The sequence below is a fragment of the Chlamydotis macqueenii genome, chromosome 15, assembly GCF_036417535.1.
Source record: "Chlamydotis macqueenii isolate bChlMac1 chromosome 15, bChlMac1.mat, whole genome shotgun sequence".
Lineage (NCBI taxonomy): Eukaryota > Metazoa > Chordata > Aves > Otidiformes > Otididae > Chlamydotis > Chlamydotis macqueenii.
In genome coordinates, this window is record NC_141570.1 from 343565 (window position 1) to 367466 (window position 23902).

A 23902-nucleotide genomic window follows, 5' to 3' on the forward strand; every position below is an offset into this window, starting at 1 on the left:
GTGCAAAACGTGCCCAGAGCACCTCCCCAGATGCCTCCCTGCACTGTGTACGTGCAGCCCCCAGGAAAGCACTCTCTCCCCAACACAGCCTCTGCAGCACCCTCCTCTGAGGGCCTAGACCCCTTCAGAGAGCCCACAGGCAGGACCCTCCCGCCAAACATTTGTCAGAGCCCTGCTCCACAGCTGGGTTCCAGCAGCTTCACAAACTAAGCATCAGCCTTTTCCCCTCTGTTCAGCTCATGCATCCCATCCTCTCCACTCTCACAGCCATTCTCAGACTGGTCCCAGCTCACACCTTCTGTGTTTGCACTTCCAAATAGCACTGACTCTTCCCAGAGACAGCAAGCCTGTCAGGCATTCCCACAGCACTCACCTGAGTCAGCAGTGCTGGCAGAACTCCTTGCTCCTTTCATGCAGGTTGGCAGAAACAGACCCATTTAGAGCCAGCATCTACCAGCTTGTCCCCAGATCCCCACTCACAGAGATGCACCAAGAGCAGAATGCCGGCATACGGCTATTTATGGCAAGAGCCTCACCTGAGCCGCCTGGCTCTTTGTTTTACCACAGCTGTAAAAAATCAGCATTCCCCACCCAGCTGCTTGGCCACAAGCTTTTACAGCAGGCCTCCTGCACCGGGGCCAGCACTGCCATCGTGTGTGCCTTGGGCTGCTCCTGGCACCTCTACCAGGGTGAAAAACATGCTATTTTCAGCCTGACTGTGGAAGTGCTTTCAAAGCAAAAGCTACTGGCTCACACCATGCGCTGCCTCCGCATGGCAGAACGCTCCAGCAGCGCTGCTGGCTCCATCCGAACCCTCAGAACATGCAGTCCTCACACAATTGGTGGCTTCTTGCGTCGCTCGCAGGGATATACCAGGTCTGTAGGAGAAAAGGCGGGATAGGGCTGCAGGACGGACAAACAGGCAGACCTATGAGATGCACTTTGCAGTATGTTGGGGCATATTAACAACATTGGAGATAAACAGGATTTTCATGGAAACAGACTGCTCCAAAGAAACCAATGTTTCAAAAAATTGAAAATACTTTTCTGCATAGAGAAGCCTAAAGGCTTTGTGAGAGTTTCCTGGGGCAGTGCAATTTTGTGAAGCTGCGGCTTTGCTATGATGCTGACAGGAGTTCATTATAAGGTGTCAGAAGGCAGGAGCTTGTTTTGTTTGGGGCTAAAAGGGCCAAAATATGGGGTTATTGGCTCCACAAGAGCACAGGGGCTAATATGATGAAATTGTGTCACGTCAGTCTATCTGCATCCAAATCAGCCTGGTGAACATTTACAGTGCTCAGCAAGAAGAGTCTGGAGATTGTTCCTATAAAAGGCAGGGGCCGGGGGATTTCACGCTCCACAGCGGCTCTGGTTGTGGTGAGAGGCTCTTGCTTGAAGCAGGAAGCTGCGTGGTTGCTGTCTGGTGACCAGCCCCGCAGAGCCTAGCCTCCGCGCTCCTCACCCTGCCACGGCGCATGTGCAGAAGTTGGAAAGTGATGTGCTAGGAGCAGCAAGAAGCTAAACCAGTGGCAAATAACATTCAAAATAGAGACAATATGGATAGCCGATGAATGTGTCGGTCCTTTGTACTGGGGAGCATAGCTGGAGGTTTTTAAGACTAGCAAACAGAACAGCAAAGGTGCCCTGACCAGAAGTGGGAAGAATCCCTGATGCTTCCAGACCACAGTGTCTTTGCAGGGGCCCAGCACAGCTCAGAATGGAATAGGCAGCGCACGCTAAACTATGGGTCCCGATTCCTGCCCTCTGGAGGAACAAACAAGGCCCTTGGTGGCTCTGTTGCCTCTTGTGTTGTGGAGGAGCACACTACGTGCTTCTCGAAATGAACTGCTCTACATAACCTTCAAGCCCAGAGCCAGTCAGACTCGTGCACCGGTTAGTGAACATGGCTTGGTGCAAGCCTGCCGGAGCTTCTTGAGACCACTGCTGGCCACTCACCGAGGGCCAAGAGCGCTGACCTCAGGGCCAACCATGGCCAGTGCAGACCTGGTTCTCACAGCAACTCTATAGAGCACCAGGACAACACGCGGGGACTGATTACAACCCTGAGCCAGCTGTGGAAATTCTACCCCCAGAAGGCAGTCCAGTGCTCTCTCACCCTGTTGCAATTCTTGTTGCTGTGTGGGTGGCTCGCTGCAAGTGAAACCAGCGGCGGCTGAGCTGGGGAGAAGCAGCCAACCTCAAACGCTTCAGCTTATGGCAAATTCCCCCACGTCTCAGAGCTGGGGAAACAGCAGCAAGTAGGAAAGTCCCAGTGATATGTTAGTCACCGGCTCAGTAACCTTCAAGCAGAGCGCAAACACCACGCTGCTGTAAATGCCCTGCTCTTGCACAACGGAGCTGGGCTGGCTTTGTGTAGCGGGGGCTACAGCGGCAGCTTCTGCGAGGAGCTGCTGGGAGTTTCCCCTCTGTGCGGTGGACCCGGCAGTTCCAGGGTGGACCTGCCACTGGCCGAGGCTGAGCTAATTTGCAACAGTCATAACACCTCTGTGATAATGTATTTAAGAAGGGGAAAATAAAAAAAGACAAGAAGCAGAAGTGTGGGCAGAGAGGGGAAGGTGCAAGCCTTGTGGGCCTTGCAGGCCTCACCCTCTGGCCTTCCCCGGGGCGGCTGACTGGGCCTGGCCTGGCTGCAAGAAGCGGAGAGCAGATGAGATGTGAAGGGAACCCGAGAGGCGTCTGCCAGCCTGTTGTGAAGAATTTTTCTTGTGAAAGGAACAGCTGCAGACGCCAAGGTCAGTGCAGAAGGAGGGGGAGCAGTAATGTGGCTCCTGGCCAGAATTCCCCTGCAGCCTGTGGTGCAGCCCATGGTGAGGCCGGCTGTGCCCCTGCAGCACATGAAGGCCACGGAGGAGCAGAGATCCCCCTGCAGCCCGCGGAGAACCCCACATCAGGACATGGAGGAATGTGAGGAGTTCTTCCCCTGAGGAGGAAGGAGCAGCAGAAACGACATGTGATGAACTGACCATAACCCCATTCCCTATGTGGTGCTCGAGGGGGAAGGAAGTGGAGATAATTTGGAATGAAGTTAAGCCCTGGAAGAGGGGAGGGGTGGGGGGGAGCTGTTGTGTTGGTTTTTTTTCCTCTCTCATTATCCTGCTTTGTTTTTATTATTAATAAATTGAAATAGTTTTCCCCAAGTCAAGTCTGTTTTGCCCATAACAGTAACTTGAAGGATCTCTCCCTGTCCTTATCTCAAACCTTGAGCTTTCTGTTATATTATCTCTCCCCTATTCCCTCGAAGGGTGGAGGGAGCAAGTGAGAAACTGTGTAGCTTGGTCCCGAGCAGGGCTACACTACAACAGCACAGACAGCACCATGGAGGCGGCTGATCCATCACTGAACTGGGACAGCAGCTCCTTAGGACTCCTGCCACACTCCACAGCCTGAGGAAGGTCTAGCGCAGTCATCCCTTTATTACAGACAGGCTGCGGGTCACAGGCTGTTACTGTACCGACTCTTGCCATTACAATTGCCTCTCTGCATTCAGAATACAGAATTTTAGGTCTCCTGCACAGATGGTCAGCATTTTATAGAAAGTATTCTGGCAAAGAGCAGAAGATGTGAAGTTCCTCTCATTGCTTTCTCAGCTTGTCAAAGGAATGACAATAGCCAGGACTTAGCAAAGCAGCTTAGCTTTAACTTTGGTTAAATGTGTTAGTGAGGTACCTGGAAAGTGCCCTCTTTCTCACTCAGCTGTTTTTTTTTCCTTTGCTTTGGAGCAATCTGCTTCGAGAGAGGATAGTCCTGCAGCTGAAAACCAGACTAGTTCATTGGCCTCATTGTTCTGATTGTCAGCAAGCTCACGCTGAGCTGTTGCTTGGCTTCCAACCTTGCTGCTGCAGTGTAGTCAGAGGCCTTGAGAGGCGAGTGCAGCGGCTGCAACATCTGATGACAAGCTGGCAGCGTCACACAGCTGCCTCAGTCATAGCAGCATGGTGAAAAAACCTGAAATTGCGAGTAATGTGTGATCATGATACATGACTATGTGGGAGCCTGGGGCTGACCTGGTACACAGCAACCTGCAGAGGCGGGGAAGTGATGTGTGTGTGTGTGTGCACGCACACGCACGTGCCTGTGCAATGCACAGACACAGCTCCCCTGAGAACCGGTCAGAAGCACTTATTCTTTGTGAAAGCAACTGTATGCAGAGTTACACACTTTGGAAGCACCTCTGTCACAGCTAGAATACAAACGGCACAAATCACACTCCTTAAGGAGTTTTCTGCAGAAAAGACATGGCTAGGAGAAAGCAAACTGTCCTCTCAGACTCTATTCACTAGGGAGTTTTGTCATGTAATTCCAAAGAGATAAACATTAGGGAGCAGGGTTTTGAAAGTCACAGTCCCTTCACTTAGTTTTCTCACCCTTTGTTCCTTTGGCCATGCCATTGCTAGAATGCAGAACTTGTTTTCTTAAAGTTTGTAGCTCATAACGGATAAACACTTGGACTTCCTTTCACCCTGCATGAACAATGCAGGGTCCCAAAGCAAGATGCACAGACAAGTTATTTAAAAAGCTGACCCCTCCTTCACCCTGAATCAATAAGAACTTGACTCCTCATCCTCAAGCTCCTGCTTCATACTAGTCTCACCCTCATCTTGTGGTTATTGTTAGCTTTCCACAGGCAACAACAAACCTTGTGATTGACAGGAATTTGCCAACAGCTATTCCGTACAGATGCGTATTCCCAAGGAGCTAACACTGTTCAAGAGAAAGAAAAAAAGGCAAGGCTGTGGCATTCTTTGCAAAGGAAAAGCAGCGTTATCAGAACGAGGTTCTCCTGAACTGGGAATACACCTGCTCTGCTCAGGAACTCATTTTACTTCCAGTGAGTCAGGTTGCTAATACTTGGTAGGCAGCCAGATTAAAGAGATGTGGAGTGATTATAAGAGAGTAATAAATGGCATTACAAGTAGGCTAAAACTTGGCACAAGCCTCCACTTGCACTGCAGTCTCAGAAAAAAAAACTGAAAACCACTGAAAACACACTTAGTAGGATCAGGAATTCTGTCCTGGTAGAAGCCCTCCACTAGCTAAAAAGGATGTGCTTGGAGGGCCCCAGCCTTCAGGAATGAAGTTCCTCTCTCGGGAGGGTAAGCTGCCTTTGCAAGCGCAGGCTGGTCCCTGGGAGGAGCAGCTCAGGCCAGCACACCTCGCCGGCAGTCCTGGGAGCCAGGCCAGAGTCAGAACTCACACAGATGTGAGTGTAGATCATCATCCAGGCAGATCATCATCCTAGGCCAGAAAGCTGTCATTTGAAACCCACCTGTTTTATAGCCCAGCAATAGCGCTGGGTGGCAAAAACAGGGGGCGTGGAGGATGGAACATGAACTTAGCTCCCACTGCAGCCATGCACGGTGTCTATTGTAGGACAGGGGGTGAGCTGGCCAGCTGCCCAGCCAGCCTCGATGCTTATCGTCACTTCTGGGCGATGCAAAGGCATAGGAACAGGGCTCCTCCTTCTCAAAGTTGGATTTCACAAGAGAAGTACTGAAGGGAGAGAAGGGGAAGAATACCCACGCACAGAGAGCCATCCAACGGAAATGAACAGACAGGAAGGCATAGCTATGTAGAAGAAAAAAAGCCAGAGAAAGGTGGGGCTCAGAAGAGAAGTGCTGCAGCAAACAGCTTTCCAAGCCTGGCCTGAGCAGACCTCTCTTGGCTGCTGCAGCCAAGTGCAAGCCTTGCACAAGGGAGAGAGCAGGAGCAGAAGGCGAAGAAAGCACCACTGGTGTTCCTGCTCCTCCCTTAACAGCACTGTGCTACTACAGTAAACAGTGAGTAACCCGTTCCGGGTAGTTGCAATAACTATCTGTGGGATTTTGTTTAAACTTGACTTTGCTTGGATTTAGGGAAGTGAGTCAGCTCACTCATGAGGCAGACTATGGCCTCTGTGCGTTTTCCTTTTTCACCATTTCAGTGTGGGTTTGGTTGATGGGTCCTGCAAAGCCTCTTCATCTGTCAGCCTCAGACCCCTCCCACTTCACAGAATTTGTGCTGATGTTAACCACAGCAGTGACTGCCCTCATGAAAAGAAAAGAGTATTTCTGATAGAATTCAGCCTCACCTGAGTGAAAATAGAATTGGACCTGATATTTTCAGTAAAAAAATATTCATCAGCACCTTAGCTACAAGCAGTAAGATCTTTCACTAACCACCACCTTAGTGAACGTGAGCTGCAAACCAGCGCCTATACAAATATAAACTATCACATCTGAATACCGACACTTCTCTGCGAGTCTCCTTCCAGGGCTTACATGCCCTTTTCTACTGCTGCAAAATTGATGCATAGATACCTCTACTACTTGGCCAACCTGAACTTTGATGAGAGATCTGCAGTACAAAAATCTTACAAAACACATTAAACCAGCTTCTGTGCTTAGCATTACGGCTTCCTTCCTTATGAATAGCAATGCAAGTAGAGTTTTCTAAATAATGAGAACATACGTATATATTTTAATACACATAAAATTAATTAACAGTTCTTATCTCTTTTGTGCCACTGCCAGCATTCTAGGGTGGAATTTACCATACCAAGATAATGCCCTAGAAAAAGTTCAGATTTTGAGTAAAACGTTTTTGAACAATTATCCAACAAGAAGTATATGCTGCCTTAAAGCTACAGGCATAATTCCCATTCTCACAGGACAAGAACAAGAAGCTGAAAAAAAGGTCTGTTAATTTAGGGAGTCTGACCATAATCTGCATAAACTTTCTGGGAAAACACTGCTTGGAAGTGTCTGATTCCATTTACAGCTGTAGAAGCAAGAAATAACTCTGCTTGCTTCTACAGAATAAGAAACTAATCATCAATAATAGCATTGTTTAAGCCAAAATTACAGTAATCTTTATTTCAGGTCTTGACTGAGCAAGTATAGAAACATATGCCGGGGCTAGGCACACAGGACCTCCGTCCTCTCCTCCCCTTCCCCCCAATAAATTACAGAAGCTGTGTGATGCTGTCAGTGCAAGTCAGTCACTTCCCCTTTGACCTGCACCTCCGTCCCACTTCCAGGTGTGTCAGCACCTTCCACATCACCTTTGCGTGCTTCCCAAGCAACACAAAGCGCCAGGGCAGTAACCACAGGAACTGTACTAAGAACTCCTACTTTATGCAGCTGCTGCTCACTTCTAGAGAACAATCAATCATGGACAGAGAAACTTTAGCTCTGGCTTTGCCCGCCGGCAGAGCTGTAGCTGCAATTGCTAGGCGCCAACGCCTACTGTCACCAAGGGGCCTGCATCAGACGCTGGTTGCCAGACCTGCTGCAGGCATGAGTGTTACCACCCCCTGAATCCATACCCGGACTGTAGCAGCCCTCACTTCAGGCAAGATTGGGAGAACAAGCAACACTTCAATTTGCGATACAGTTTATTTCCAAAGACTGGTTTGCTTCAGTCTTGGCACGTGTGGCTAGGCTACCTTCATGTAGCAGTGGTCCTCCTGGGCAAGGGCTTGTACAAGTTTCATTTTTTCCTCATTCTTCCTGTTGTTTTCCCTCAATAGTTCTACTGGTCTTTTTTTAACTGCAGGTGCCATTCTGGAACCTGCACTGTGGATAGTGTGAGAATCAGAAGGACAGGAGTCATCCACAAAAGGAGGAGGTGAGAACTTGTCTGAGACCAGGAGCTCGAGGGGCTCTGCAGTTCTTCTTTCTAAGTTTAGCCCAATGCTGTCCAGTTGTAAGGTAGCTGCTGAGCCACACCTCCTGCCTACTGCATGCTTTATCACCTCTCTGTTTTCCCCTGCATTTCCAAGTTTCCTCAAGTGGTTGTGTGTGTGGCACTGAAAGTCAGTATTTAACCTGTTACTGCTGCTCTCTTGCATTCCTTTACCAGTACAGTCAAAGCTGTTAGGCTTTGTCTCTGTTACAGATCTTTCTCTGCTGTTACAATCTGTACAGTTCAGCTCTAACAAATGCAACAGCTGTTCGTCTCTGCTGGTATTTTCATCTTTGCTGTCACTAGACAGCTCACTGTCATTGTTACAGTATGTACCATTACATCTAACTGCATTATCAAAAGGTTGATAACCACATGGCTGAGGTCCAATGGGGCAAGAAATTACATCAGGTTTCTTTTGAATATTTTGATATATTACTTGCTTATGTATTTCTTCCTCTGATAGGAAAGCTGAAGCACTGTCATTTGCATGTGTGGAGAAAGATGGAAAATCAGTATTTTCCAAACAGGTGTTTTGAAAATCGAGCTCAGTGCAGGGAGATCTGTAGTTGGTATAACTTGTCTGATTGCTAAGGGGTCGAGAAATTTGATCTCTGCAGCTAAGTTCTGGTGTCTCTGAGAACTGCGTCAAAGGTGGTAAGGAGCACACATTTTCAAAACACAGAGTCAGGCTACTGTTAGCCATAGACTGAGACATAAGGGCATCGAAGCTCTTATATGCAGAGCTACTTGGTTCCTTGAATGCAGGCACAAGAAAATCAAAGCTCTTGTAGGCAGAGCCACAGGGTTCCACGGATGGAGAGACGAGGGCGTCACAGCTCTTGTAGGCAGAACCACAGGGCTCCATAGATGCAGAGACGAGGGTGTCAAAGCTCTTGTAGGGAGAGCCACAGGGCTCCATGGATGGAGACAGAAGGGTGTCACAGCTCTTGTCGGCAGAACCACAGGGCTCCATGGAGGGAGGGATGACAGAGTCATATCTCTTGTAGGCAGAACCACAGGGCTCCAAGGATGGAGACATAAGGGTGTCACAGCTTTTGTAGGCAGAACTACAAAGCCCCATGGATGAAAACACAAGGGTATCAAAACTCTTGTGCGCAGGGTTGCTTATTCTGTCGTTTTTGGTCCCAAAGGATGGTTTATTTGGAGACTCCTGGATCAGGACACACGAGTCATGCTGACTTTCAGAACTGCATGGAAACAGGCTTTGATGAACCATATGTTGAAGATCTCGTGCATCCAGAGAAGCAGAATTTACACTGGAGCTCTGATAGCCAGATTCAAAGGATTCTTCTGATAGTTCTGACTTCTGGCTGGCTGTACTACAATTGTAGTCATCTTGAGAGGCTTTGGTGAAAAGGGAGACAGTATGAGAAAGATCACATGGCTGCTGACTCTGGGCTGCACTTTCTTTTGGTTTTCGCTGTGATGGGTTTTCCAACTCAAGTTTCTCAAAGGTTTTATTCTCGCCTGTGATGATGTCTGGGTCTTTGCTGTCTTGCATGTTGTTTTCATCTGTCAGGAGGTCAATAAACATGCTAGCTAGTGCATCATTGTGTTCAGTGTGCTCTCTGAAAGCACTGACACCGCTCTCACAAGGCTCAAACATGGTGATCTGGTCACTACGCTCTTCCTGGCTCTCAGCCTCAGTGTCTGTTAAACATTCACAGATTTCTATAGACTCTTCAACCAGAATTGTCTCAGGCGTTAAAACTTCACTGCTGCTTTTTGGAAACCATGCTCCAGACCTGCTGTGGCAACTGCAAGATTTCTCAACATTTCTGATGTTATCTTTTTCCTTGAAGTTTTGGCTTGACAAACTTTGAGCCAGACAGTTCTTGCAACTTCTGTTTTTGGAAGTCAAAAGGAAAGGACAGTTAATGTTTATGTAATAGGAAACTACTTTATGCTGTAAAGCAGAGATTTTTTTTTTTCCTTTGTCTTACTTACATTTGGTTTTCCGTATGACTCTGCTTTAAGTCATGGAAAGGGAACTTAATTTCATCAATGTAGCACAAAACTGAAAACTAATAAAGATACAAATGAGATTCGGGATGCGTGTGGATTCGTCTTTAGTATCCCCATGCACTAGCCAGACAACAGCACTTATTACATATTCTACTTCTGGTCATCAGGAAAAGGTATTTTTTTCAAAGCCTTTGAATTACCTTGACGTTTTCTACGACCAAATGGCTTTTTGCTGGATTTGGGATTTGATCCCACCATTCTTTCTTCACTCTGCAAAGGAAGAATTGAAATGGTTTCCTCTGACTGCATTTTGGCTTTATCAGTGTACATTTCCTTCTTCTGTTCTTCTCTCCCTCTTAGCTATCTGCATTGCAGCAACAGGAAGTGCTTGTTCTGTGCACCTCCAAGTGCTGCTTTTCACTAAACGAGTGCAAAGATGTTTGTATGTTGGGTGCATGACTGCTCTGTACAGCCACAGTCACATGTTTTTCTAATCATGTTTGAAATTATGTGTCAAACAGACAGGATCACACTTTCACATTACCACTAAAAAAAAAAAAAAAAATAAAAACAGATATTTAACCGTCATTACTGGAACTCCAGCAAAGACTGGGGTCCAAAACTGACAAAGCCCATAACTGCAGCCTGTTCGGGACACTATAACAAGCCCATTCTAGTAAGACTGAGAGAGAATATTCAGTTATCTGTTCAGAAAATTACAGAGTGCAACTGATTCTTGTTTCTAAAACATTTACTCATAGAGAGTAAATAAAGGTGCTGAGGTAAAACAAAGCATTAAATTCCTATACTGCTAGACATTCAGCTAATCAACAGCAATACTGACATCTGTGCAAACTGCTACTCTATAAAACTTGTGAACACTATGATACATACTTGGTAAAACAGAAGTAACAAATTACTGATACTGCCATGATCAGTATGCAGGATACGGGAACAGCCATCTGCAGAATGTCTTCAGCTGTTACTTGGTAATCTGTTAAATAAACATATGCATTTACATGTGCATGTGCATATAAATACAAGTACTAGCAATACCAAATTCATTGCTCTTTTGCACCTTAAAAGAATGCTCCTTCAGAGGACGTAAAATAAAGCCTTCAGCAGATAAACAACAGAACATATGCAGCTACCAGTGGCGATGATGTGTGGCATGTCTGAAGGATCAGTGCAGGTACTGCAGTCAGTTACTGGGAGTTTTAGGAGCTGGGAGAGCCAACGTGTACTGTGAGGCCATTTGTCAGCTCTCAGGGATAAACCTGTCACACAGTCCCTAAAATGGCACTATCTTCTCCATTGTAGGGCAGCTATGCTTCTTGTCCTCTGTGTTACTCTTCAAAGATTTTTATAAACCTCAGCCCTCTGATGGTTAATTTGCTGCCTAAATCTCTTGTTCATTTATATCTCTTCTCCTTCCCTGATGTCTACTTCATTAAGTATCTATAAACGCCTTCAGCCTTTTTTTTTTTTTTTTTTTTTTTTACAAGGCTAAACAACCAATCTTCCCTTGGTCTTCTCTTCCTTAGTTTCCCCAGGAGTTGTTTTTTTACGTTTAGCCTCTTTGGGAGCCTTTAGAGATGCATCCACAGTACATTCAAAAAGGACAAAGATCCCGTAACTCTCCTCTCAGAGGAGAGCAGCAGGGTATATATGATATGGTTTATAAAATGACACCATCCTTTTATCAAACTGCTGTTTGTTACAATACTTACCATAGTGAAATTCAACTTCTTCACTCCATTCGCTCCAGTAGGCTGGGTACTCTGTGTAGTTGCACCTTACACTTGCAACATAATCATAGCCTCTCCTCAAGGAGCTTGCAATAATTTCAAAGCTTTTTGCCTGGTAGTTAATTGCTTTTACAGAAACCTGAAAAGAAAGTGAGAAAGTTCACTTTGATTTCTTTATGAGGTGAAGAGTTAGTGACAGCAATTAAATAACAATAGTCTTACATGTTTCAGTGACCTTTCACAAATGAGCAAATGTATACCTAATCTGCCCTGTGTGATACATTTTGAACGTATCACACACAGAACATTAGGTATACCACGAGTGGGTGGTATTTGTGACATGCCACTATGTATGTTCTTCCCCTACCAGAAGAAGCCCAGCCCTGAAGCACTGGATTGTTCAGGAGAGTGTCTGAAATGCCTGAAGTGTGCCACAGAGTCATGAAGAGCCTCCAGCTTCCTGATATCTAAGGGGCAAATGAAGCTCAGGGAACAGAAGCATTGTATTTTTAATCTCTGCCCTGCCTACTGTGAGCAGCAGACCATTTTGGGATGGCAGTCAGAAGAGTTTCAATCCTTTAAAGCCCATCTTGGGGCAATGTGACCTGTGGCAAATGTGTGATCAGGAACATCGCGGGACTTGCTCTTGCTGGCCCTTACAACATTATTCATTAAACGGTTTCAAGACTTTTCAGAGGACTTTTTAAACTTGAAAGCTCCAGAGAGACAGAAAATGGAAGAGATTGGCTGTCTCTTACCTCTTTTGGATGCTGCTTCCTCCAGTACTTCACTTCATAGATGACTCCAGAGAACGTGGATAAAGCAGAGTTGCTCTCTTCCCAGCTCAGATTGAAATTACCATTTTCAGCTTTCTCAATGACAAGATTTTTCGGGGCCCTTGGCTTAACTGTATGTTAAAAAAATACCATTAAGGAGAACATGGCAATGGGAAAGCACTAATGGAGAGGATCAGAGACAAACTTTCACTGCAGACCAGAATCTCATCACAGATGACGCATTTAGCCCTTTTCACAATGCTGTAGCACAAGGATATAGAGGCCAAAATAGAGAAACTGCAAGGTATTAATCAATAAGCACTGAATCATCAAGCTGGCTGAACAAACTGCAAGTTCAACCTTTCGGTGCGCTGGATGCTGCTTTCAGCCCGGAAAAATGGGAACCACCTGTGCACTCACAACAGCATGCTGTGCCCTGGGGTAGGCACTGAGCTTCTGGGAACTTCGCAGCTAGGCTGTCTTGGCTGCCTGTCTCTTAGAAACTGATGCAGGCTCCTGCTTATTCTGCTGATAAGCAGCAGTGACAATCAAGTGTTCTGAGAAGAACCAGCTCATTGACGCAGATGAATGTCTGCCTCAGGCATGCGAATGATTTCTCCGAGTGTTTGAGGTGACAAGTGTTATGAACAAGCATGTTGTTCTAAACAAACTAGGTGCCTACAGAGAGACATAAACTGTATCTACGCTCTGTCCTGTGAAAGAGCCAGAGTTGTTAACTTTTTATCACTGGCTGTTATAATCCAACAGCAATTAATGTAAAAATCTCTGTTCAGAGGGATGACTCAACTAGCATGAAAAAAATCAAGAGTATGACAGAGACAAGAACGGAAGAAACTTCAGTAGGGATTGCCTAGTGTCTTCCTAGAAACTGAAAGTAATACATTCCTCTTCATCCTTGGATGCTACAGCCACAAGTAAGTGGCACTAAAGATATGTCTAAGCCCCCAAACTGCTGCTGGATGGCAGCTGAAAGGGTACAGCTAGAGGAAGAATCACTCTCTGCTTGCCCCATTACTTATACTCTTTCCTTAAGAATCTACTCCAGAACTAGGCTTCTAAGACAAATGGATTTTGCATTTAAGCCAGCATGGCACTTTTCACCTCTGGTAAGTAAAAACTGTTCCAGTGACATGAATGAGGATTGCAAAGTCTGGAACCAGATGTCCTGGTGACAAAGCAAACAGCTTCTTACCAACCAGTGCTGGTGTAACACTGTAATTCCACATATCAGTCCCATTGAACTGCAGAGCTAGAATATAGGTGAGGCCTGACACAAAATAATCCGCATGTATTGTGCAAGTGCACCTTAAACTGTCTTTTCCATTCTCAGGGACACACACACCGTTTCTGAAAAACAGGCAGAAAAGTATATGATGTTTAGACAGTGTGGCACACTATTTCTTGAAAAGGTGAAATCAAGCTTCCCAATGTGTAGAGCTAATCAAATCTGAGACAAACAAACTCAGTTCCTCAAAGTGTTTAGCCCAAACAAATCCAAACCAAAACTGAGCTCCCTGAAACTCCCAAACAACCCACCCTCCCCAAACACCTCTTGGATATCTATATGGCACAAATAAAAACCTTGACAGAAAGGCTAAGGATTGATCCCAAGAGGAAAAATTAACACCCTTCATCACACTTCAAGCTCTGAAGGAGCAAACTGACAGCTTGATAACATAGGAACAGGAACAGGTTTACTCCAGTCTACAAAGTGCAGTTATTTGGATGTCTGTGTGGAGAAATCACATGGAGAGAAGACGAGAGCCCAGATGCATCTTCCTTTGTAGGAGATGACGACTGGCCCTGCTGCAGAACAGGGACAACAGTCTGTGCTTGAACATGGAGTTAGACTGTATGCAGAAGGCGCCAGGGGAGAGTACCTTTCCTACAGGCTGCAGACTGGAACATCAGTTAAGATTTCTCCTGAAGGAGGTAAAATTTAACATGGAATGAAGGTTGGGTAAACTTATGAGAGCCCTACCACTCCTACAAGTAGGACTTGATCACTCCTCTGTATTGAGTGCAGAGAGGTCTGCAGAGGATTAGACCAATGAACAGTGTGCCGTTAATTGCAGCAATCCATTTTCCTCCTGGCAAAAATCATAATCTGGACTACATTTTGTCCCAGACACCCATGGCAGAGGGAGGGAATCAAAGCTGATAATGCCTATAGGATATATGAAATTCCAACAATGATAATGTAATATATTAAACACTTACGATAGAAAAAGAATTTCTTCTCTGTAGTACAGCAGGAATTCTTTGGAGCAATTTGTCTGTGCAGGCACCTTCCACTGACAAAACAACTCTCTGTCATAGTCAGTGAAGCATGCAAATTCCTGTACATGTCCTGCAGCCGTTACTAGGGAGAAGCAGCACACAATGAGAAGCAAGAGAATCACTAAATTGGACTAAACAGAAACATTAACTTTTCCATCTAAACAGAGCTACCAACCCCCTATAAATTAGGTAAAAGCACTGTTATTTTTGTGTTATGGGTAAATGGAAAGAGATGCATGTCACCAAGTGTCTCCACCTTTCTGAAGCCAATGTCTACAGTCTTGGAGAAGGCGCCCTGCAGTAGTAATACTGAAATAGAAAGGCGCAACCCATCCAACACAGTCTTCCAAGCACAGAAAATCTGATTCTGATAGCTCTAAAATACATCAACATTTAATTATAAAACAGCATCATCCTACGCATCAAATACTAAAGGTTCAAAAGCCAAAATGTAGATAATTAAGAGTGAGACCAAGATCACTGCCTACAGGCATGAACTTGTGCTTTATCTACAATGGTTCTAACTTCTCCGCCTCCCCAGAACAGCTCCCCATTGCCTAGAACATCTTCCTGTCACAGGCTTTCTTCCAGTATACACCTTCTCTCAATTTCACTCAGTATTTCCTGTTCTGTATTCTACTTTTCATTGTTATGATAGTGTTCAGAGATCTGGAGAGATTTAGTTACATTGTTCCAGGCACCGAGATGGTATAGAAAAGCCCTAAGTCTCTGCACTCCCAATGTTCACCTTTACAACCTCTTTCACTGGCAGTATTTAAGAAAAAAAATAGAAAACATCGGTCAAAATATCTTTGTTAGAACTGGAAAGGAGAAATGGAATAGACAATCCTCGGTATCCCTTCCAGCCTCATTTTCCATTATTGCAATGCACTCCACAAGAGTGAAACACGGAACAGAAGAGGAGGAGCTCTGTGACAGTAACGTCATGCTGTTATTAGCACTAAGTCTGCCAAACGTGGTACTGGAATGGGATCATTTCTAAATGAAGCAGTCAGAAATAACTAATGTTTTTATCATTCTAGACAATTATTTGCCTTTTTTGATGTTTATTCTTCTCTGTTATTGGTAAATATTAACAATATCTCCCTTTTCTTGCAGAAGTTGTACAGAACTAAATCCTTTTCTCCTGCTCTACCTCAATTCCCCGTAAAAATTTGAAATAGCTTTGGCTGGCTTTTAGAATCCTATTAATTGATATTTTTCTGATAGTTTCCAAAGGGATTCTCCTAGAAGATTTCCTGCAGCAATTATACAAGGGCCATACAAAGACATGATTTCATTTCTCTGTAGTGAAAATAATTTTGTTTACATGGCCCAGCATATTACTAACTCTCCATTCTTGTAATTTACATTGCAAATTCAAGATTAAGTTGCCAACAATTTGGATCCTGTAAGGTCCTCATCCTTCAGCCACTGCTGCTTCACAGGTTTATTCTTTCAAGTACTTAAATTTCAGATTATTCCTCCTAAGAAAAGCTTTTTTTTTGTTGAAAATACCTGATTTCATTTTACCCTTCCTACATTTCTACTTTTCTGTAGCCCACTTGTGTTATTTATCCTGATGTAATTTCTGCATACCCTGATACTGTCCAGTATCCGCAAATGTAATAAACATGATGGCCTTTCAGTGGTCATGATACATTATCATACAACGCATACAACGGGATCTACCACCAGACTCTGTGGTACTTCAATATAAGCCTGACTCAAAGAAACACTTAATTGTTTAGTACTATCAGTATATGGTCTTTCACCCTCATTAAAATCCCTACATCACTTTCACTTGCCTTTCTAAAAGGCCTCCCAGAAGACTCAACTACTCAGCAGTTCTGGATCAACCGAGTAAGCTCCATAGCCTTTGTGAGGCTCACTTACACAAATGAGGTTGTATGACAATGTCAAGGAATTCTATAAACATTATAACCTGAATTATCTGGTATATGACTGGTTATAAACCTAGAACTGACTGTAGCTCATGGTTTCGTTAGTATTCAAATGTTCAGAACATGTTTTGGTTTGGTTACTAAGGCTAGACGTTTATTTTGCAGATAAGAACTATCACTCATATTCTTTCTGGATGGCAGCACCACATTTAGTTCCCTTTTGTTCTGCATGGTCCCTGATTCTTAAAAAAAACCCCCAAGAATCATCAGAAGAGCAGCAAGTCAAAGATTAAACCTCTGCAATACTGTTGCTCATTTATTTTAAAAGAACCATTATCTATTTATCCTGTTGCTATTGTTTATATTTGGTTGTAATTTCTATTTTTATTGTTAGTTTCTTTATTTTTTACACTTAAAGATGCACTTTAAAAAGAAGTACTAACATTTTAGACCCTTTAAAGACGTCATTATTTTTCAATGTGTTAATGATCTTACACCTTTAAGAATACATCAGTTAAGCAGATCTCTTCCTGCTGTGTTAAGCTATCATGATTAGCAGCTTTACTTTATCATGCCTTTCAACTTCCTTGTGTCTTTCCAGAACTCTAAATGATCTTCTGTAATCTTTTCCTGTGACCTTCTCCCTTTTCCCTCTCTGGTACACTGTATTTTTTTAAAACCTCAGATATTTGAGAATTTCCTCTTGAAACCACATACAGCACAGAGCTTGTTTTCAGTTTGTGTAGTTAAAAAAGGGAACTGAAATACTGGATTTCTTTTTTAATCCTCAACTAGAACACCATGCTGAAGAAGCTTAAAATGTGTAGTTAACTGAGGGGGAGTGGTGTGGAGGGGTGTGTGTGTAATCTGTAAAATTAAACCTTGATAAGCACATTTACAGAAAATACGGGATTACCTAGATCAGATGACCCAGCCCATACTCTCTTGCAAACCTTCATCCTTCTCACTAATTCAAACTCAAATTGTACTATTTCATAGTACATAAGTAGCTAATAAACCTTCTTTTTTAGAGACAGGCTAATTTTCTTTTAACTATTTTGGTTTGCTTTTTAAAAAAATAATGAAAACAAAAAAACCTGCAGACTACTGTGGAACTACTTAAAAACTACAGAAAGCAAAATGTAAGATTCACTTTCCAGAGAATAAAAATGCATACATGATTTTATATGTCTAACTTCTCTTTACAATGAAATATCATACAAGATATAAGGAAAAAACCCCATTTTCAAATTCAGCTCCTGCCAGTGGAACTTCAGAAAACAACCATCAGCTAACAAGCAGCATTAAGACGTAATGCAGCTACATGTCCTGCCAGACCAAAACAACGGTGTAGTGAAGAACACACAGGACATCATGTCAGTCACTGGCCCCTGGACAGGTACAAGTCAGAGCACGTAATGTCTGGCAGCAAGTGCCTGCAAAATTTGTTCAAAACCAGCCAACTAAACGTTCCACCTTAGTAACTCTGCACACTTCGGAGAACGCAAACTGACAGATACCCTTTAACAGTAGATCTACAGGCTCCATTTAATGAGCATAGCTCCCTCAAGGTCCTGCACGGCAAACAGTGGCACTTATGAAAATAAGCAAACGAGAGACTAGTGCTTTCTACTCTTAGGGATTTCTACAGAGACGTCCGGGGTTATTGCTGAGCGCCTTGTTTGTAGCAAGGTATCCAACAGAGATTAGATAATGGGGAATCAGGGAGATGACTTTCCAAACCTCAGTTTCTCTTTCCTGCAAACTCCTACTTTCTCTGGCCCATATGGAAAAGGTCAATAAAAAAAAATCTAGGAATTTACTCTAGTATATGGATCTTTTTGACATTTGAAGTTACACATTTTGTATTAGTTAATTAATGGTAATAGTGTTCCCTACTACAGATGGGAAAATGCTGTCGATAAAATCTTCAGTATAATTTAAAACATTGACACAAGTACCTTCATTTGCTGTATATGAAAAGAAAAGGATCCATAGAGTATGCAGCGCAGCACTTTGGAGTCTTGCCATCATTGACACCGCCCAGCTTCAGTAGGACAAGCTGTGCTGAAATTCTGCCAACAGAAAACATTATTATAAGCTTACATCAACGTGCCCATTAAGTTCTTCCTACCACTCTGCTAGAGGATTCAGATCCTCTGCAGCACCCAATTCTCTGCTAAAATGCAGAAATGCAGAAGAATAAGGATAATACAAATGAGCTAGAAGACTTTTCTGCAAAGTTTTAATTACAGAGGATACTAGACTGATGCTGGCTACTAATATGTGAGATATTAAAAGGGTAAGCACTAGACCAAAATCATTGACAATCAGCATATCACCAAAGCCCTATGGATAAGTGAAAGAATTTAACAATGAAGTGTCTAACCTATTGACTAAAACGTTTTCCCCAAGTCCTATCGCTAGTAGGCCAGATAATATCATCCTCTTGAAAAAGATCTTAGCAAAGACTCCTGAGCCTTGCTTCAACAGAATGCAGACTCATTAAAACAGTAAATAACTACAAAGGAGTTGTAAAACACATAATCATTATACAACCAGCACAACTTTGGAGATGGAAAATTATGCAGCTTTTACATATTAGAATTCTTTAAGCATAGCGAAGCTGCTTAAGTAAACTGAAAACAGATGAAATAATTAATTTAAGATTTTCAAAAATATTTTCCCCAAGATTCTTTTGCTGATCCAACATAGCCACTTATTGGAAGATCATATTCTGGATTAGGTATGGCTACCAGCTTTTATATCACTAGAAATGTACGTGATGCATTTAAAATGTTGGCAAATTTATAGGGAAAGTAATGCTAATGAATATGGAATAACCATGACTTTACATTCAGTACAAAGAACGTCACTTCCTCCCCGGCTCTCTGAGTCTGGGTGCAATGTTCTTACTACCTGCATGCTACAGTTGCCCTGTCTGCAAAGTTCACAGGTGGCCTGTTATTTCTTATTTCAAAACCTCATGATTCTCCCTGTGCCACTGAGTAAAGAGGAGAGAACTTCTCAGAAGATGTCCTTTAGCAAGAGAGTGGCGTTGGGCTTTCTGCAGAAGTTTTGTCAGATTCTGAAGTAGAAGAGACCATTGAAACACGTTTGCTGATGGTGGTTCAGTACTCTCTGCTGCAACTACAATAGCAGAACAACCTTTGATGCTTCTAACAGATTTGAGTTTCACCAGCAAACAAGACAAAAGGGATTGGCGAGGGATCAGCAACTCTGCCGCAGTATAAACTTGTTAAGAGATTAGCTTAGGAAAAATTCAATGACCTTTGGAAATATGCATGTGGGCACTGTATACATGTAAGGATGTGCAGCCTCAAAGGCATGCCACCAAAGCCACATACCCTCAAATAACTCCTCTGTAAAACTGGGAAGATTCTCAAGCACAGCTGCTGAGTATTTGCTGTCAAATATTCAAATAGACAGCCAGACTCTTTCTCGGTTGAGTAAGGGACAGAAAAATAACTTTTTTTTATAAAGAAGACTACACCTTTTATTGATAAATATATTTACATAAATAAAACTATTGTGAAATGTAGGAACAGAATCTTAATTTTTTTCAACATATTTAGAATTACTAGCACTTCACTTACGATCAATCTTTACTTCAGTCTGTCAGATTCAGCGCCAAGGCAATTACCTCACAATCCAAGTTTCTGTGCTTGTCAGAAAAGTCACTTTTAATGACTACTATATATTTCTTCCATTCTCACATGCATGATTGACTGCTCCTTAAAACAAGCTTCTAAAGATTAAACATGGAAAATTTCAATCTTAGAGGTTCTGTGAAAACAGAAGATTAGAATGAAAACTCTTTTGTGACCTTCTCTGAGGCAGTTACTGCTCATCTATAAATGCAGGACATACTTGAAAGAGGAATTTTTCATAAATGCTCAAGAAAACTATTACTCCAGAGCTGAGCGTTAACACTTTGGGAACAGACAAAACATGACTGAGCATAGTAATAGATTTTTTTTGAAAAGAACACAAGTGCCTTTGCTGTTGTTCAGAAGGGAAAAAAAAAAAAAAAAAAAAAAAAGAGAGCAAACTACTCCAGGGGCAAGAAAAAAAAAAATCCTTCTTCTTTTCCTCTTTTTTTCCTGGAATTTGCAAGAGGGGAAGTGTTTGCTTTCCAGTCCATTGTGAAGTAATACTGTCGCATGACTAGAGTTCCAAGAAACTCTTAAAACTTTGGCAGAGAATCCTGTATCGCATAAGCATGTATGAATCAGCAGATGGCAGAGCAAAAATCTCTCCCCCATAGGAGAAAAGATCTGCACATGTTGATGAAAATGGAGTTAACCCACAGCTCTAATTAAACTGCAAACTTTTCCTTTTTTTTTTTTAAATAGTAGTGGACTATAAATCCAATGCAAAGGGAGAAAATTTTGAAATGGTAATAGCTTTCCTGTCTGTTAGCTCTCCAGTTTTTCTATCAGATCATCAAGTTCCAATCTTAAGAAAGTATGTAACATATACAGAGAATACTAAAATAACAGCAAACCTAGTAAATCCATTATATTTGAGGAAAGTAAGGTGTAAAGACGTAAGCGACTTCCCCAAAACTATGAAAGAAATCTGCTGGGGCTAGACGCAGGTCAGCGCGATTACTGACACAAGTTATACGTTTTGATCATTTACCATTCCTGAAACAATATGACGTGATCAAAAAGACTGCATTTACTATGAAGAAAAACAATAACAACTTATGGTCTGGGCTTCTAAATAAATTAGGGTCACATTTAATCTACAGACATCATTTGCAAAATCGTAATGCCCAGAAAGTAACTCATGCCCAAAAGACAGGCGACAGTAATTTCTACATAAGACTGCTTAATTTACCTTTGCTGCAATTCTATGGGTAAAGAATCACTCCTTATTTTAAAACGGGCTTTTTAAAAAATTAAAGTACATCTTGCCTTATTCTTTCTGGTTTAAAACACTGGCTGTAACTGCAGATTAAAATGAGATAACCAGTATATAGCAAAGCAAAAGTTCATCAACTTATTTTGTACCAAAATTTGAAAATAAAAAAAAAAAGTAGGCAGTAATTTCCATCTTTTAAAATTGATTTTTATTTTCTAAGTGCCTATACAAAATGGCAGACCTACAGGAACATAAACCGTAATACCTACTCTTCGACGTGTAACGGGACTGTCAGAAGCAACCACACAAAGATGCGTAGGTGTCTCAAGCAAAGTGGGTTTTCACAAGAATTTGGAAGCTGAGGAGGGAGTCCTGTATGCTACACTAAGGAGGAGGTTTAGATGAAAGGGTAGCCTGGGAGATACTCAGAAGTTCCAGTAATAAAGGATGACAACTTTGGTCAATGCAAGGCCAAAAGATAAAAATCAATAGCTCCCACTTTGTGTTATCTAAACTGAACAGGAAACCATTCCCATGTTTAATTAAGACACCACTGTATTAATGTTACCTCTTCTCGCTGACAGCACTGCAGTGGAAAGCGTTGGGTAGGCAGAAACTCAAATCCATGACCAGGTCCTTAGATTTCTGAATTGTTTAGTGGGGAGACTTTATCCCATTTTTTAATCTTAAAGGGCATAATACACATATTATTGCTTCTGCATCATTGTATGGTCACTGAAGAAGGAATTTAACTTCAGAATGGTGGATTTTAAAGGAGCAAGATAATCTTTTCTTATTCTTTTAAAACGAGTAATTTTTTTTTAATGTCATCCTTGTTCCACAAATTCCTTCATGGAGTTTGGGATACTTACCATTAATGTCATTTTATGCAAAAACATGTCACAAATGATATCTGCATTTCTGGAGCAGGACAGGGCACATCTGGATAAACCTCTCGTCATAAATATGAGAAGAGCCTCTCAAAATCAGCAGATGGGTTCTTTTTAAAAAAAAAAAACTTGAAACTTGTCAATTTTTACTTATGTCTTAAGCTGAAGTTTCTGCATTCCAGCATATTTTCATATTGAGATGACAGGAGTCAGCAAAAGGCAAAATAACATCTCATTTAGACCTATAAGGAATACAGTACTTGCACAAAATGTGACAAACTGCAAATCGTACTTGCAAGCAGCAAGGTCACTTCAGGTATTTCCTAATTTAGAACGGACAGAAACTATGGAAACTGCTGAAACCGGACACGTTGAAAAAAAAAAAAAAAAAAAGCCAAAAATACAAAACTTGTAGACTAAAACGAGTACAAGAGTTCACTCCCGATCCTGCATTTCTGAACCCCCGGTTCTGAGAGCGTAGCATGCGCTGGTCTGAAGTTCTCCTAGAAGCCCCACACGCTGGGAGCCGTTCGCAAGGAACGCACCCGAGGTTCGGGAACGGCCCCGCGGGGAAGCCTGTGACCGCGGCTCGGCGCCGGGCTGCCCGGGCCTGGGGACGGCCCCGGAGCGCGGCAGCAGGGCTCGTACTCCCCGCACCGCGGCGGGAGTTCCAGCAGAGAGGAAATCTCTGGGAATTATACCGGGTTCGTCTTAAACCATTCCCAAAGGAGCGCCCGAGTTAACGAACCTCAAGGAGGGAGGCGCGCCGCCGCCCGGGCCCTCGCTGACCGGCGGGCTCGCGGGGCGGCACCGGGAGGAGCCGGGGCCGTCACGGACCCCGCCGCGCGTTCCAGCGCCGCGGGACAGGTCACAGCAGCCGCTGGAGCTCGGCCCGGCCCGCCTCGCCGCCGGCCAGCTCGGCGCCCTCTCGGGCCAGCTCAGGCTGCTGCCCGCCCGCCGGGACCGCCGCCGCACCGGGCCGGGACCGCGGAAACACGCGCGCTGTTCCAGCCCCGGCGGGAGAAGGGCTGGCGCCGCGCTCGCCGCGAAGCACAACCCGTACGCGTTCCGCCCCAGCCGCGGAGAGTAACAAGGGGCCCGTCCTTCCGCCGCGCGGAGGGGGCGGAGGCGCCACGCAGGTACCTGGCCTGGTCCGGCTCCCGGTCGGAGCGGCGCGGCGGGCTCCCGCGGCCGGGCTTCGCTTCGGTCCGGTCCGCGGCGTCCTCCGCCCCGCCGGCGCCGCCGCGGCCCGGCGGGAAACGGCTGTCGGCCGCGCTGGCAGCCCCCGTCCCGCCGCTGCCGGCGCGGCACCGCCTCCGCCGGGCGGAGGCGTCGAGTATGCGCGACAGCCCGCGCGGGGCCGTGGGCAGGTAGGGCCCAGCCCGGCCGCCCGCGAAGCCGGGCCGCGCTTCCGGGGCGAGAGTGCGAGGAGCCGCCGCACCGGCGGGGCTTTCGGGAGGGCGGCGGAGGCACGCGCCCCGTGGACGCCAGGCCGCGGCCGCCCCGCCCCGGCAGCGCCCTTCTGCGGCGGCGGGGCCGCGGCTCAGCCAGGGCCCCTCCGCCGGGGTCGCGGGGAAGCGTCCGACCCTGCTGCTGCCGCCCCGACTTGGGCAGGCTCGGGAACCGACCCGTCTCCAGGCCCGCCGGCCCCCTCGGAACGGGGCAAAACACGCGGAGAGCGACCGTCGCAACGGCCCGAACAGCGCGGCCCCACACGGCCG

The 23902-nt window shown here is 44.6% G+C and overlaps 1 protein-coding gene across 5 annotated transcripts; it reads right to left on the minus strand.

Moving 5' to 3' along the window:
• Positions 1-7375: 7375 nt before the first annotated feature.
• IL4R (interleukin 4 receptor) lies at positions 7376-23891 on the minus strand. Of its 5 annotated transcripts, none has more exons than XM_086759656.1 (11): positions 23325-23891; positions 20066-20208; positions 18363-18476; positions 14438-14579; positions 13410-13564; positions 12179-12327; positions 11403-11559; positions 10567-10666; positions 9873-9942; positions 9655-9731; positions 7376-9551 (listed from the first exon to the last, which is right to left on the minus strand). In XM_086759656.1, the coding sequence occupies exons 3-11, from the start codon at positions 18433-18435 to the stop codon at positions 7436-7438; spliced, it is 3039 nt and encodes a 1012-aa protein (XP_086615782.1). In that variant the 5' UTR covers positions 18436-18476; positions 20066-20208; positions 23325-23891; the 3' UTR covers positions 7376-7435. The 5 variants fall into 5 exon arrangements, with proteins under 5 accessions (XP_086615782.1, XP_086615784.1, XP_086615785.1 ...); XM_086759658.1 differs by lacking the exon at positions 23325-23891 and adding an exon at positions 22164-22665; XM_086759659.1 differs by lacking the exon at positions 20066-20208.
• Between the last annotated feature and the right edge of the window lie 11 nt (positions 23892-23902).